General features: G+C 46.9%; 1 protein-coding gene across 15 annotated transcripts in view; it reads right to left on the bottom strand.

Moving 5' to 3' along the window:
* Positions 1-15092, bottom strand: part of LOC110071154 (uncharacterized) — an 83838-nt gene that overhangs the window by 50351 nt on the left and 18395 nt on the right. For 2 of the 15 annotated variants that reach the window (XM_078387441.1, XM_078387436.1), the window contains exon 1: positions 101-530. In XM_078387441.1, the coding sequence (XP_078243567.1) occupies positions 101-463 (363 nt within the window). In that variant the 5' untranslated portion in view covers positions 464-530. Of the gene's footprint in view, positions 1-100; positions 1402-4461; positions 7068-7476; positions 7604-8846; positions 8930-9125; positions 9244-9537; positions 14463-14537; positions 14614-15092 lie in introns of those variants that run through there. The other 13 variants (XM_078387431.1, XM_078387433.1, XM_078387429.1 and 10 more) reach the window with 13 other exon arrangements.

Below are 15092 nucleotides of genomic sequence, written 5' to 3'. Positions count from 1 at the left end.
AATCATCATGTTTTTAAAACCGCAGAACTGGTAAGGACCGTATGATCACATGCTTTTGTCAGACAGTTTCTGAACTTTTAAGGAAAACCAGAACCCTCACCAGCTGCTCTGCTTGCTTCTTATACGCCCTCTGACTCAGGAAGAAACCTTCCGCCAGGGACACGGCCTGCGAAGTGGATTCCGGCCTACATTCTCTGACCCACATCCCCATCTTTGCTGGAAGGACCTTCAGGAACTGTTCAAGGATCACCAGGTCCAGGATCTCCGCCTTGGTGTGTTTTTCTGGCTTCAGCCACTGGCAGCAGAGACGATGGAGTTGGCTGCAAACCGCCCGGGGACCTTCATCCTCCTGATAGCAGAAGTCTCGGAAATTTTGGCACTGAACCTCTGGGCTGAGGAATTCGCCGTGGAGGTTGGTCTGTGCTGTTCTTTCCAGGTATTTCTCTTTGCTCCAAACCTCCATGTCATCGGGCCTCTTATCAGCTTCAGCACCAGCCAAGTCTCCTCCAAGCCACAGAAATTGAACGGGGATTCTACCAAAGACACATAATTGCTGCAGATTAATTTTTTTTGGGGGGGGGAGGGATGCCATGAATGATATATGTGGAGATTTTCCAAGTCTGAAGGCCCTCACTGGGATTTGAGAAAGGCTCTCTGCTCCTTTCCCACACCCATGCACAGCTCTCAATATCTCCTCACTGCTTTGTTCACCTTGCCTGCCTTCTCTCTAGACTCTGCCTCTCTGCTTTCCACCTTTCTGGAGGCGAGGAGGAAGACACAGCCCCAGACAGACCGAAAAACAGAGGTCTTTTCAAGGGAAAGACAAGGGTGGTGTGCAAGGTGTATTTGGCGGCACTAATTGCCTTTACTTATCGCTGTGTTAAAATTTAATCTGCATACCTACAACACAAGGATGCTAAAAAGAATGCTTTATTCTTAAAGACAGCTGAAATCCCTGTCTTTTCTAGTGTCAGCTTTCCTCCGTCATACTTTGCCCCAGGAATTAATGTCTCCTCAATACACATTGGCTTTACAAACAGAAAGTGCTTTAGAGAAAGGTTCTCTTGGATAGAGAAGCGACTCCCAGGGAATTAAAAAGGTACTCCTCCTGATCTGTTCTCAGCCAACATTTCCTACCCCTGAAAGACAATACTATGATTTCCACCAGAGATGGAGTTCTCCAAGTTTTGTAGGCAGGGAAAGGAGGCATCTTATTGCCTTCAGAAGGAACTGAAAGTGAACAAATGACATTGATTCAGTGTATGGAAAGGAATCTGGGACGTGGTGGCGCTGTGGGCTAAACCGCAGAAGCCTGTGCTGCAGGGTCAGAAGACCAAGCAATCGTAAGATCGAATCCACGCGACGGAGTGAGCGCCCGTTGCTTGTCCCAGCTCCCGCCAACCTAGCGGTTCGAAAGCATGCAAAAAAATGCGAGTAGATAAATAGGTACCATCTCGGTGGGAAGGTAAACAGCGTTCCGTGTCTAAATCACACTGGCCATGTGATCACGGAAATATTGTCTTCGGACAAACACTGGCTCTATGGCTTGAAGAGCGGGATGAGCGCCGCCCCCTAAAGTCGGACACGACTGGACAAACATTGTCAAGGGGAACCTTTACCTTTTTATGGAAAGGAAAGAAATAAGAATTTATATGAAAAGAGAGAGAGAGTGCGTTGTACTACAGAGCAAATATATGCAATAATTCTGTGAAACAGTGAAGCCGAAAAAAAGGGAATAACTGTACAGTATATGGGACCGATTAACTTTAAAGCCAGTTGAGTTTACTAGACCTGATCAAGGGCTTGAGGCAAAGAAGATTTCATAGCCTGGGTGGGGAGGGGCATAAAAAGTATGGAAAGCTTCAGCCCATTAGAAGAAGGTTTTCCTCGCAAGCAAGGAAGCTGCTCATGGAAGCAAGATTTCGGTGGCCTTCCCTGGGTGTCTGGAGGAACTGCATGGAGACCCCTTTCTTCTTTTTCCAAAAGACCCACTGCCTCTGCTTCTCCCCCCCACCTTTCTCTTGATGGCACAAGGGGACCCAAGGGGACACCCAGGTCCCCTTCCCTTCCTTGTGGGGCCGAGAAGCACAGCACACACTTGCACACAGGCCTGGTTGTGAGCTGGGGGAGCCTGGGGACGGGGCCCAAGTTGGAGACCCCACACCACTCCACGAATACAACGTTTCCCTCCTCTGAGACGACCTGCCCTCAGCTGCCTCTCCCTAAGTAAGATAAAGGTCCCCCTTGATAATTTTTGTCCAGTCGTGTTCGACTCTAGGGGGCGGTGCTCATCCCCGTTTCCAAGCCAGAGAGCCAGCATTTGTCCGAAAACAATCTCCCGTGGTCACATGGCCAGTGCGACTTAGACACAGAACGGCGTTACTTTCCCACTGAGGTGGTCCCTATTTATCTACTCACATTCTTGCATGATTTTGAACTGCTAGGTTGGCGGGAGCTGGGACAAGTGATGGGGGCTCACTCCATCGGGTGGATTCGATCTTACGACTGCTGGTCTTCTGACCCTGCAGCACAGAGGCTTCTGCGGTTTAGCCCACAGCACCACCACATCCCTAAGTATTTGTCTCCAAAAGGACACTAACCGAGTCATCAAATTTCACTCAACCGCCCTCCAACAAAAAAGTTAACACTGGAGCTTCAATGAAGGCCCTGCAAGGGCATCATCCGCCGCCTGAGATGTCGCTCAAACAAAACCCAGCCGGAGCCCTTCCAGAGACCAGCCTCTCGGGGGACAGATTAGGTTGGGGCTCTTTGGCCGGACCCCCCCCCCTTCCCGTTCCCAGCCCGCAGAAAAGTCCTCCTCCTCCTCCTCCTCCTCCCAGCCCCTCCCAGTGGGTTTCCAACCATCCCAGTTCGGAGTGATGGGGGTGGAATCCATGGGGAGGGATCGCCTTCACAGGCTGGAAGGAGGAGGAGGTGGGGGTTTTTTTTTGGGGGGGGGCGATCCTCAGAGGAGGCTCACCGGCCCCGATCCCAGAGGGAGGGAAGGAAGGAAGGAAGGGATCGTGGCTCTTCCAGGGACTTCCTCCTTCCAGTCGAGGCTCCCTTCCTCCGGGCCCTGCTGCCCCTCGACACCGTCCTCCAGCCTTCCCACCCCACCCCCCCCAAGAACCGAGCCGCCCTTCCTTCTCCAGGCGATGCCCCGCCGCCTCCCTCCTTCCCTGGCTCCGGAGCTCACCCTCTTCCCGGACTTCCAAAGAAGGACCTACCCGGAACTCCAGCGACGAGACTTGCAGGCGGGAAGGGGGGGAAAAGGCACCGGACCTCCGAGGCGGAAACAGGAAGGGGACCTTCTGCCTCCATCCTTTGACGCTCTGTGGACTCGCTAGTCGATGGTTTTAACGCTTTGGGAGAGAAACAGCGCCGCCCACGCACAAAGGTCGCAGCATCATCTGCTTTCTTGGTTTACATTTTATTGGATTTTATTTTCATCGGAAAGAAACTTGCAGCGGGTACATGCTGTACTTTGAAAGCCCATCTTCCTTTTAATTCACTTTTACAATCTTTTCCATTGTGAGAGGGTATTGTCTTTTGTGGGTTTTTTGTTTTTTGCTGAAAAGGGAGAAATGAATAATTGGAACTACTAGAACAACAAGAACAACCATCTTTGAGCTGCAGAGGAGGAAAAGATCCTATGGATCATCAAATCCTGCTCCCGTCAGGGAAGCCCGGATGGGGAATTGAACTCCCAATCTCTGGCTCCACGGCCAGAGAGCTAAACCACTGAACCAGTTCTTCAAAATAAGGGGATAAGTGCTAGCTGTGTGCCATTTGGGATTTTTTTTTAATTCTTATTTTTTGGTCTCTGATCCCTAAAATTCTCCAAGAATTTCCCTGGCAGAATTCCAGCCCATAGATACCTCTTTCACTCACCTGGAACAGGGCCTAGCTTAGCGGCTTCTGTGTTTCCTATTCTTAGTGTACATATAAAAAAGAAACTGCCCTTGTGCTTCCTAAGAGGGTCGAGGTATTTTAATTTCCAATTTATCTCATTAAAGTTAACTAAACTTAATGGTGGCTAGGATATTACCCATTATAAAAGTGCCTGAGTGGTATCTTTAACAGACGGAGGAATGTATGGCCCAGCTAGCGCGAAAATTCGTGGAAAAGTCAGTGTCAGAACGTCATACAGTCCAGGACATGGCTTGATCTTCCATGTTTTATCAAATGAAGTAAATCTGCTTTTAATTTCTCAAAATCTACATCTTTCCCAATTTTGGATTTCACATAATGCATATGAAACCGAGAAACAATGTAGATGACTAAAGCTTGCAGAATTAGAGAAGCTTTATTGTCATCCTCTGAGGAAATATGGAGCTTTAAAACTATCCAGATTAATGTAGATATGGTTAATATAGTTATCTGGCATCGCACCAAAATTAAACCTATAAGGAAATAATGTTAGCTGTGGTAGGCCATCACAGACTCAGATTATAAATGTGTGTTACAAATCTTAATTTGCTCCAAAGAGCTTTATTTGACGGTTGTACACTGGATCTCCACAAGTCCTCTAGTACAATCATAGGCACGTCTTGAGTTAACCATCTACTCTCCTAGCAGCAGAAGAACACAATCCTTTGAGACCGAGACTACACAGTTTCTCGTGCACTGTGTGAAATAAGACTTCCTTTTGTCGGTGTTGACTCTTTCATGGTTCAGTTGCACCTTGTAATCACAGGTGTGGCCAAGGAAGAAAGCCTTTTGAGGAGGAGAACTAAATTAATTAGCATGCTTTCTTTCAAACTGATGTTTCCTCAAGTTTATTGCCTGGGCATCCAACTCTAAACCACTGATCTGTACTTATTTTGTTTTCAACAATTGCTAAACATCGGTCCTTTTTTACACTCTTAGAAATCACGTCTATGTTTCTATACGCTGCCTCTTATTTCCACTCCATCTCAACACCACCCTATTTCTGCTTTGTGATAATCCAAGCAAACACCAGCTATGCACTTCAGCCCTCTTCAGGTGGAGTCCAGGATGGCTTTTCAATTTCCACATGTGGTCACAGGGGCCAAAATGCGAAGGACACGAGACTCAGTGTCGAGTAATATCAATTCCGCACTTCATCGTCGTTGGAAAAGTTTCATTGTAACAAATGCAAAATGAGATAGATGAAAGTTATCTGAAGGTCCCTTGGATTCACAGGGCCTCCTGCAGCACAGACTAAGACCGAGATCAATTTGTCTGGTGCTGTTAAACTGGAAAAGAGCAAGAAGACGGGAGGAGGAAAGAATCAAAGAGCTGGAGCTTTCTTTCAAAATGGTAATTACCTCAAACATCCTGGTTTGAAAGGCAAAAAAAGAAAAAGGACAGGGGAGCGGAGGGCAGAGGAATGTACGAGACCTGAGAAATGATATATTCAGGAAACACTCTAGCCTCTTTCATTAAAGGATAAATATATTACCCACTGTCTTACCTCTACAGAACAAGATTATAAGTAAATAATCTATGATACTCTTAGAAGTGACTCTAGGGATCACTGAGTCCAGCCCCTGACGGGGGACATTCTGGGCTTTTAAAGGGTTTCTCCCCTGTGTGGATTCTCATATGGCGAGCAAGTTGCGTCCTCTGACAGAAGGACTTTCCACATTCCACACAGGCAAATGGCTTCTCTCCTGTGTGGATCCTCATATGAGCGGCAAGGTTTGTCCTGCGAGTGAACATCTTTCCACATTCGAGGCACTGAAAAGGTTTTTCCCCTGTGTGGATTCTAACGTGAGAGCGAAAACTCGACCCCTCATGGAAACACTTCCCACATTCCAAACATTTATAGGGTTTCTCCCCTGTATGGATTGTCATATGGCGATCGAGTTGCGTCCTTTGACTGAAACACTGTCCGCATTCCATACAGGCAAATGGCTTCTCCCCTGTGTGGATTCTCATATGGCGAGCAAGTTGCATGCTCTGACTGAAGCACTTTCCGCATTCCACACACGCAAATGGCTTCTCCCCTGTGTGGGTCCTCATATGAACGGCAAGGTTTCTCCTCCGCGTGAATGTATTTCCGCATTCCAAACATGCATAGGGCTTCTCCCCTGTGTGGATCCTCCTATGGGAGCGAAGGGTGCTTATGTCCCTGTAGCTATTTCCACATTCCAAGCATGCAAATGGTTTCTCCCCCTTGTGGATCCTCATATGAGGGGCAAGGGCTGTGCTCTGACGGAAGCTCTTCCCACATTCCGGGCATTTAAAGGGTTTCTCCCCTGTGTGGATTCTCATATGGCGAGCAAGTTGCGTCCTCTGACAGAAGCACTTCCCGCATTCCACACAGGCAAATGGCTTCTCTCCTGTGTGGATCGTCATATGAAGAGCGAGGTTTCTCCTCCGAGTCAGTATCTTTCCACATTCGAGGCACTGAAAAGGTTTTTCCCCTGTGTGGATCCTCATGTGGGAGCGTAAACTCGCCCCCTGACGGAAACACTTCCCACATTCCAAACATTTATAGGGTTTCTCCCCTGTGTGTCTCCTCCTATGGAGGAGAAGGGTGCTTCTATGCTTGTAGCTATTTCCACATTCAGAGCATTTAAAGGCCTTGTCCACTGTGTGGCTTGTCAGGTGGGCAGTGAGGTTGCTTCTCCGCTTGAAGCACTTCCCACATTCCAGGCATTCAAATGGTTTCTCCCCTGTCTGGAGTCTCATGTGAGAAGTATGGTCTGTACTCTGACTGAGGCCCTTTTCACACTCCGTGTATCTAAATGGTTCCTCTTCTCTCTGCATGGTCAGATCTTTTTCTGGGGATAAAGTACCACAAAAATCCTCACTGCATTCTGAGCATTCTATCATTTTTCTCCCTCGGTGGATCTCCAACTGAGCATTTAGACCGGTCTGGCCGGTGAGACTTTCATTGCCCTCAAGACTTGAGTTGCTTTCATCTACTCCTTCCCGGAAAAAATGTTCAAGAATATTTCCATGTGAGAAAATAAAAGATTCATGCCCCTTCTCTTCAATTTCTGTTTTATCTCTCTGGCGTTTTCCTTCTTCCGTGACTTTTTCAAAGCATACTTGAAACAGTTCTTCCTTCAACCTGCCTTCAGCCCCCCTTGGAGCTGAAAGAAAAAAAAAGAAAAACTGGATGTTCTGTAACAACCTCAACACCACCAATTAAATATAAACCACCTTAACCACAATGAAGCAGAAACTTGTCAGAAAGAAGCATCAGGAGGCTATAGATAGACCATTTGATATTGTGGAGCTGCTCATGAAATGGTTTCATCAGTGGAACTTTAATTTATCATGAAGCCTTTAAGACTAACACATCTACTTCAGTGTCAGCCGTTTTGTTTGTGGTCCACTTCTTTAGACACCCGACCACTTTGGATTGTAGTCCGCAAAAACAGAGAATGAGATAAATTTAACACAAGATTCCTGTTGCTAATTTTTGCGCTGTTTGGGATTTGATTCTTCATGAAAGTGATGAACACTGTGAAAAGGGCTATGAGGGAAAGGAAAGCTTACCGAGAGACACCAGGAGAGCCAAATTCTCCTCCATGACTTCCCAGTGCAGAGCCCTCTGGCCTGGATCCAGCAGCACCCACTCCTTCTCCATGAAAGACACACCAACGTCCTCAAGAGTGACGGGACCCTGAAACGAAAGGAAGGCTGTTATCCTGACAGATGTCACAAATGTTCCACCTTTTAAAAGTTCACTCCTGAAGAGAATAAATGTCAGCAACGTTCAGACTCAACCCTTCCATGACATTGTGGCCATCGACCACGTCACTCATTCCATTCATATTCATGATATGATTTGCATGATTTGCATGAACCTATGAGAGGACTGGAGAAGCGGAGTCAGCAGCTACATGAGGGTTGGTGGAAGGAGGAGGAGTCAGAGATTGGGATGAGATCCAGATACAGATAGAGGCTGGTTAGTCAGAGACAGAGGGAACAGATAGTGAGATAAGAGCTGGATAGGCAAACATGTAGAGAAAGTGGCAATTATACAGCAAGAGAAAAGCAAGAGAACTGTTGATGATTTGCTTATGTATACAGTGGGGTCTTGACTTGAGAACTTAATCTGTATTGGAAGGCGGTTCTCAAGTCAAAAAGTTCTCAGGTCAAATCTGCATTTCCCATAGGAATGCATTGAAAACCATTTGATCCGTATCTGCTCTTTTCCGTCCATAGAAACTAATGGGAAGCTGCTATTCCGCCTTCGACCACTAGAGGGGGATATTTTGTTTCTTTTTTTCTTAGGTCAAGAAAGTTTCAGGGAAGGCAGGGAAAATACAGTCCAGGCAGTCTGAAGACTGTCTCCCAATCCACTCTCTAAACGCTGGGAGGAGTGAGGAAGCAGACAGGCACCCTTTTCACTGGCCAACAGTTAACTGAAAGTTCACATTTTGCACTTTCCCTGCCTCCCACGTGGATTTTTTTTCAGTTCTTAACTCAAATCTAAGTACTTAAGTCAAGTCAATATTTTCCTATGAGAGCGGTTCTTAAGTCAAAATGTTCTTAACTCGAGCCGTTCTTAAGTCAAGACCCCACTGTAATGTGTATCTGAGAAACTTCTGTTACTATTCAATCTGCTTCACTTCAATAAATACGTTCTGTTTCTGTTCACATGTCAAGCGTTCAGACAAACGTCATTTATATTGTGGATTGAAGTAATCCATTGGTGGTAGAGAAAAGAGAAAGGGACGTGAGCCTCTGTGAGGTAAAGAAGAAGGAGGGCCGACAAGGGTGAACACCAATTATTTCCCCAGACTTTGTCACAAGAATTCACGGCAAAAGAAAAAAAAAATTGTTCTGGTTTGTTCCGTTCCAGAGAGGAAATTAGGTGTCTGAGGCAGCATTTCTTTATCTCTCCATTCATTTTCTCCTACCTGTTCCATCCGCACAGGTGCTGTTTCCGTTCCTTCACAACGGAGAGAGGAGCGAGGATCTGTCTCCAACATGGTTCTAACGTCTGCAAAGGGAGACCAAGGGGTGAAAAGATAATTATTCTTCGTAAACAATTTATCCCTTTAGTCATTCCTGCTACTTCTATTAACAAAAGCTTACATATCTGTGTGAGTACAGAGGATCTAAAACTCAACTCATCAACCTGGGGAAAAAATATTAAGAAAGCAAATTTAAGAAGATGACGCAAATAAACTTCTTACCTCGCAGGGCAGATCGTCCGCTCTTTTCCTTTGTATTCTTCAGGCACAGATGCCTCCTTGTTGGGTCTGACAGAGATTCTGGTGCCTGGGGAAAGCCAAAGAAGAATTCTGAAAACTCCTGCATTCAGAAACAGTATAAGTACAACACACACAAGAATTAAAATTAAATAAATAAATAAATAAATAAATAAATAAATAAATAAATAAATAAATAAATAAATAAATAAATAAATAAATAAATAAATACATACATACATACATACATACATACATACATACATACATACATACATACATACATACATACATAAAAGCAATCATCTTTTTAAAACTGCACAACTGGAAGGGACCCTGTGATCACATGCTTTTGCCAGATAGTTTCTGAACTTTTAAGGAAAACCAGAACCCTCACCAGCTGCTCTGCTTGCTTCTTATACGCCCTCTGACTCAGGAAGAAACCTTCCGCCAGGGACACGGCCTGCGAAGTGGATTCCGGCCTACATTCTCTGACCCACATCCCCATCTTTGCTGGAAGGACCATCAGGAACTGTTCAAGGATCACCAGGTCCAGGATCTCCGCCTTGGTGTGTTTTTCTGGCTTCAGCCACTGGCGGCAGAGATGATGGAGTTGGCTGCAAACTGCCCGGGGACCTTCATCCTCCTGGTAGCTCAATGCCCGGAAATGTTGGCGCTGAACCTCTGGGCTGAAGAATTCACCGTGGAGGTTGGTCTGTGCTGTTCTTTCCAGGAGGTCCTCTTTGCTCCAAACCTCCATGTCATCTGGCTTTTTATCAGCTTCAGCACGAGCTGAGTCTCCTCCAAATGGAACAGAATGGAACGAGGATTCTACCAAAGACATACAATTGCCCCAGATTAATACCATGAACGAACTATGTGGAGGTTTTCCAAGTCTGAAGGTCCTCACTGGGATTTGAGAAAGGCTCTCTGCTCTTTTCCCACAACCATGCACGGCTCTCAATATCTCCTCACCGCTTTGTACACCTTGCCTGCCTTCTCTCTAGACACTGCCTCTCTGCTTTCCACCTTTCTGGAGGCGGGGAGTGTGACAACCCCAGACCTACTGGAGTATACCACCCTTTAACTAAGCTGCCACCAACCATTCCCTATAAGGAGTCACACAGACCAGGAATGGATTTTTAACAAACAAAAGAACAAGGTTTATTTAAATAACAAACAGGGTAAATAAAAAGATCAAGTAAATAAGATACTGTAACGTGGCAAAGTCCCAAACATATACATATAACAGTTTGGTTCCCCCAGAACCCTTTAAAGTAAAGCACAGACCCTGAACCTATCAGTTCTGGCTACCTATAAAGAAACCTGAACCTATCAGGTATGTACTAACTGACACACAGTTGTACTCAGTCTGACACACAGACTCCAACTTCTACAACTAACTTTCCACACAAGCTCCACATATATATATAGTACAGCTCCTCCCCCCTGATGTCCCGCCTTCCACTCCCCATAGGATGGAACTTTCCCTCCAAACCCATGACAGACAGGTACCATCAGTGCTGTATGTAACACCTCCCCTCTTTATAAGTTGTTTTGCAGGGGAAAAGCTAAAGTGCTTTTCTCCAAAAAAACAACCAGGATCAAACACATCAACAGTTATACAATATCATACAATCACATAACCCATACTTACTCACTCTAGGTCAAACATATCAACTATACATTTAAACATTAATATTTGCAATACATTAAATTACCTTTATTAATACAAACCAAGCCTGTTCAATAAACAGGTACATTTAACTTTTAGTCACCAAAATATACATAGTCCATGGTTCCTTCGCCGTCTTCACTCTTCGAGTCTTCTTGACAATGCGTCAGCAACACAGTTCATTGATCCTCTGACCACCTTCACTTCAAAGTCATAATCTTGCAGGTTTAAAGCCCACCTCATAAGTTTACTATTATGGGTTTTCATTGTCTTTAACCACTGCAGTGGTGAGTGGTCAGTGCACAGAACAAAATGTCTTCCCCAGATGTAAGGTTTGGCCTTCTGAATCGCGTACACTATGGCCAGGCACTCCTTTTCCACGGTTGCCAAATGTCTCTCACCTTTCTGGAGTTTCCTACTCAGGTAGGACACTGGATGCTGGTCACCATTTTCATCCTCCTGGCAAAGAACTGCTCCTACCCCGCTGTTAGACGCATCGGTGTAGATGATGAACTCCCGGTCGAAGTCTGGAGCACGCAGCAGTGGATAATGGACGAGCGCCTCCTTCAACCTCTGGAACGCCTCCTCACAGTCGCTGGTCCACGGGATGCGGTCATCAGCCTTCTTCCGCGTCAGATCGGTCAGCGGAGTCGCCATCTCGCTAAACCTCGGGATGAACTTTCTGTAGTAGCCCACCAACCCAAGAAATGATTGGACTTTTTTCTTGGTGTTGGGTCTGGGCCAATCACGAACAGCTTCTATCTTGGCCTCTAGGGGTTTGATCACTCCTCCCCCTACTATGTGACCCAAGTATTTTATTTCTGGGCTACCCAGCTGCAGTTTGTTCTCTTTGCAGGGCCTAGGCCAAAGCACTTCCTCCCCTGGGTTAAAGTGCCTCTCCCTGGCTTTCTGGTCATACCAGGTTTTCTGTCTGACCTTTTGAGCTTGCAGGTTTTCTGCTGCTAGCTCTAGGTTTCTCTTCAGGTCATTCATTAAAGAGTCTATATATGTCACAACATCTTGTGGGTCATCCTGGGTGATCTGTTCCCAATTTTGTTTGATTAAATCAAGTGGACCTTTCACCCTTCTCCCAAACAAAAGTTCAAACGGACTGAACCCGGTACTGGCTTGGGGCACTGATCGATAAGCAAACAAAAGGGATTGCAGCTTCTGGTCCCAATTGTTTGGATTCTCCGCCAAGTAAGCCCTAATCATGCGCATCAGAGTCCCATTGAACTTCTCCGTTAACCTATTACTTTCAGGGTGATAGGCAGTGGTTTCCTTGTGCTTAATTCCACAGATTTGCCATAACAGTTTCATGAGCTTCGATGTAAATGATGCGCCCAAATCTGTGATTATTTCTGAGGCAAATCCCATCCTGGACATATACCCCACCAAGGCATCTGCCACTGTGTTAGTTTCGATGTTAGTCAAGGGAATGGCTTCGGGGTACCTCGTGGCATGGTCCACAATGGTGAGAATGAACCGGTTCCCCCTCTTTGTGGCCTTGGGCAAAGGTCCCACAATATCCACTCCTATACATTTGAACACAGCCCCAGACAGACCGAAAGGAAGACAGAGGTCTTTTCAAGGCAAAGAGAAGAGTGACATGCAGGTTTCATTGGTGGTACTAATTGCCTTTAATTGCCACAGAGTGTTGTCCTCTGGATATGCCGGCCACAGAGACTGGCGAAATATTAGGAAGAACAGCCTTCAGAACACGGCCAAAGAGCCGGAAAAACCAACAACAACTAATTGCCTTTAATTGTTACTGTTTTAAAATTCAATCTAATTTAATCTGCATACCTACAACACAAGGATGCTAAAAAGTCTTAAAGACTCTTGAAATCCCTGTCTTTTCTAGTGTCTGCTTTTCTCCTTCATACTTTGCTCCAGGAATTAATGTCTCCTCAATACACATTGGCTTTACAAACAGAAAGTGCTTCAAAGAAAGGTTCTCTTGGATAGATAAGGGACTCCCAGGGAATTAAAAAGGTACTCCTCCTGATCTGTTCTCAGCCAACATTTCCTACCCCTGAAAGACAATACTATGATTTCCACCAGATATGGAGTTCCCCAAGTTTTGTAGGCAGGGAAAGGAGGCATCTTATTGCATTCAGAAGGAAATGAAAGTGAACAAATGACATTGATTCAGTGCATGGGAAGGAAAGAAATAAGAATTTATATCAAAAGAGAGAGCGAGAGAGCGTTGTACTGCAGAGCAAATATAAGCAATAATTCTGTGAAACAGTGAAGCCAAGAAAAGGGAATAACTGTACAGTATATGGGACTGATTCACTTTAAAGCCAGTTGAGTTTACAAGACCTGATCAAGGGCTTGAGGCAAAGAAGGTTTAATAGCCTGGGTGGGGAGGGGCATAAAAAGTATGGGAAGCTTCAGCCCATTAGAAGAAGGTTTTCCTGGCAAGCAAGGAAGCTGCTCATGGAAGCAAGATTTCGGTGGCTTTCCCTGGGTGTCTGGGAGGAACTGCCTGGAGACCCCTTTCTTCTTTTTCCAAAAGCCCCACTGCCTCCGCTTCTTCCCCCCCCCCTGCCTTTCTCTTGATGGCACAAGGGGACCCAAGGGGACACCCAGGTCCCCTTCCCTTCCTTGTGGGGCAAAGAAGCACAGCACACACTTGCACACAGGCCTGGTTGTGAGCTGGGGGAGCCTGGGGAAGGGGCCCAAGTTGGAGACCCCACACCACTCCACGAATACAACGTTTCCCTCCTCTGAGACGACCTGCCCTCAGCTGCCTCTCCCTAAGTAAGATAAAGGTCCCCCTTGACAATTTTGATCCAGTCATGTTCAACTCTAGGGGGCGGTGCTCATCCCCGTTTCCAAGCCAGAGAGCCAGCGTTTTGTCCGAAGACAATCTTCCGTGATCACATGGCCAGTGCGACTTAGACACGGAAGGCTGTTACCTTCCCACCGAGGTGGTCCCTATTTATCTACTCGCATTTTTACATGCTTTCGAACAGCTAGGTTGGCGGGAGCTGGGACTAATGATGGGGGCTCACTCCATCGGGTGGATTTGATCGTACGACTGCTGGTCTTCTGACCTTGCAGCACAGAGGCTTCTGCGGTTTAGCCCGCAACGCCACCACGTCCCTAAGTATTTGTCTCCAAAAGGACATTAACGGAGTCATCAAATTTCACCCAGCCCACCCCCCAACAAAAAAGCTAACCCTGGAGCTTCTCTGAAGCCCATGCAAGGGCATCATCCCCCGCCTGAGATGTCGCTTAAACAAAACCCAGCCGGAGCCCTTCCAGAGACCAGCCTCTCGCTTAGGTTGGGGCTCTTTGGCCGGACCCCCCCCCCTTCCCGTTCCCAGCCCGCAGAAAAGTCCTCCTCCTCCTCCTCCTCCCAGCCCCTCCCAGTGGGTTTCCAACCATCCCAGTTCGGAGTGATGGGGGTGGAATCCATGGGGAGGGATCGCCTTCACAGGCTGGGAGGAGGAGGAGGTGGGGGGTTTTTTGGGGGGGGGCGATCCTCAGAGGAGGCTCACCGGCCCCGATCCCAGAGGGAGGGAAGGAAGGAGGGAGGGGATCGTGGCTCTTCCAGGGACTTCCTCCTTCCAGCCGAGGCTCCCTTCCTCCGGGCTCTGCTGCTCCTCGACACCGTCCTCCAGCCTTCCCCCCCCCCAAGAACCGAGCCGGCCCTCCTTCTCCAGGCGCTGCCCCGCCGCCTCCCTCCCTCCTTTCCCGGCTCCGGAGCTCACCCTCTTCCCGGACTTCCTAAGAAGGACCTACCCGGAACTCCCGCGACGGGACTTCCAGGCGGGAAGGGCCGGAAAAGGCACCGGACCACAGAGGCAGAAACAGGAAGGGGACCTTCTGCCTCCGTTCTTCCTCTTTGACGCTCTGGGACGCGGTAGACGATGGTTTTAACCCTTTGGGAGAGAAACAGCGCCTCCCACGCACAAAGGTTGCAGCATCATCCGCTTTCTTGGTTTATATTTTATTGGATGTTCTTTTCATCTGAAAGAAACTTGCAGGGGGATACATTCTGTACTTTGAAAGCCCATCTTCCTTTTAATTCACTATTACAATCTTTTCCATTCTGAGAGGTTATTGTCTTTTGTGGGTTTTTTTGTTTTGTTTTGTTTTGTTTTTGCTGAGGGCCATATGTGAAAAGGGAGAAATGAATAATTGGAACTACTAGAACAACAACAACAACAACCATCTTTGAGCTGCAGAGGAGGAAAAGATCCTATGGATCATCAAATCCTGCTCCCGTCAGGGAAGCCCGGATGGGGAATTGAACTCCCAATCTC

Source organism: Pogona vitticeps, chromosome 2 (genome assembly GCF_051106095.1).
Source record: "Pogona vitticeps strain Pit_001003342236 chromosome 2, PviZW2.1, whole genome shotgun sequence".
Classification (NCBI taxonomy): Eukaryota; Metazoa; Chordata; class Lepidosauria; order Squamata; family Agamidae; genus Pogona; species Pogona vitticeps.
The sequence above is the reverse complement of the archived record's forward strand: the minus strand, read 5'-3'. Positions and strand labels throughout refer to the sequence as shown.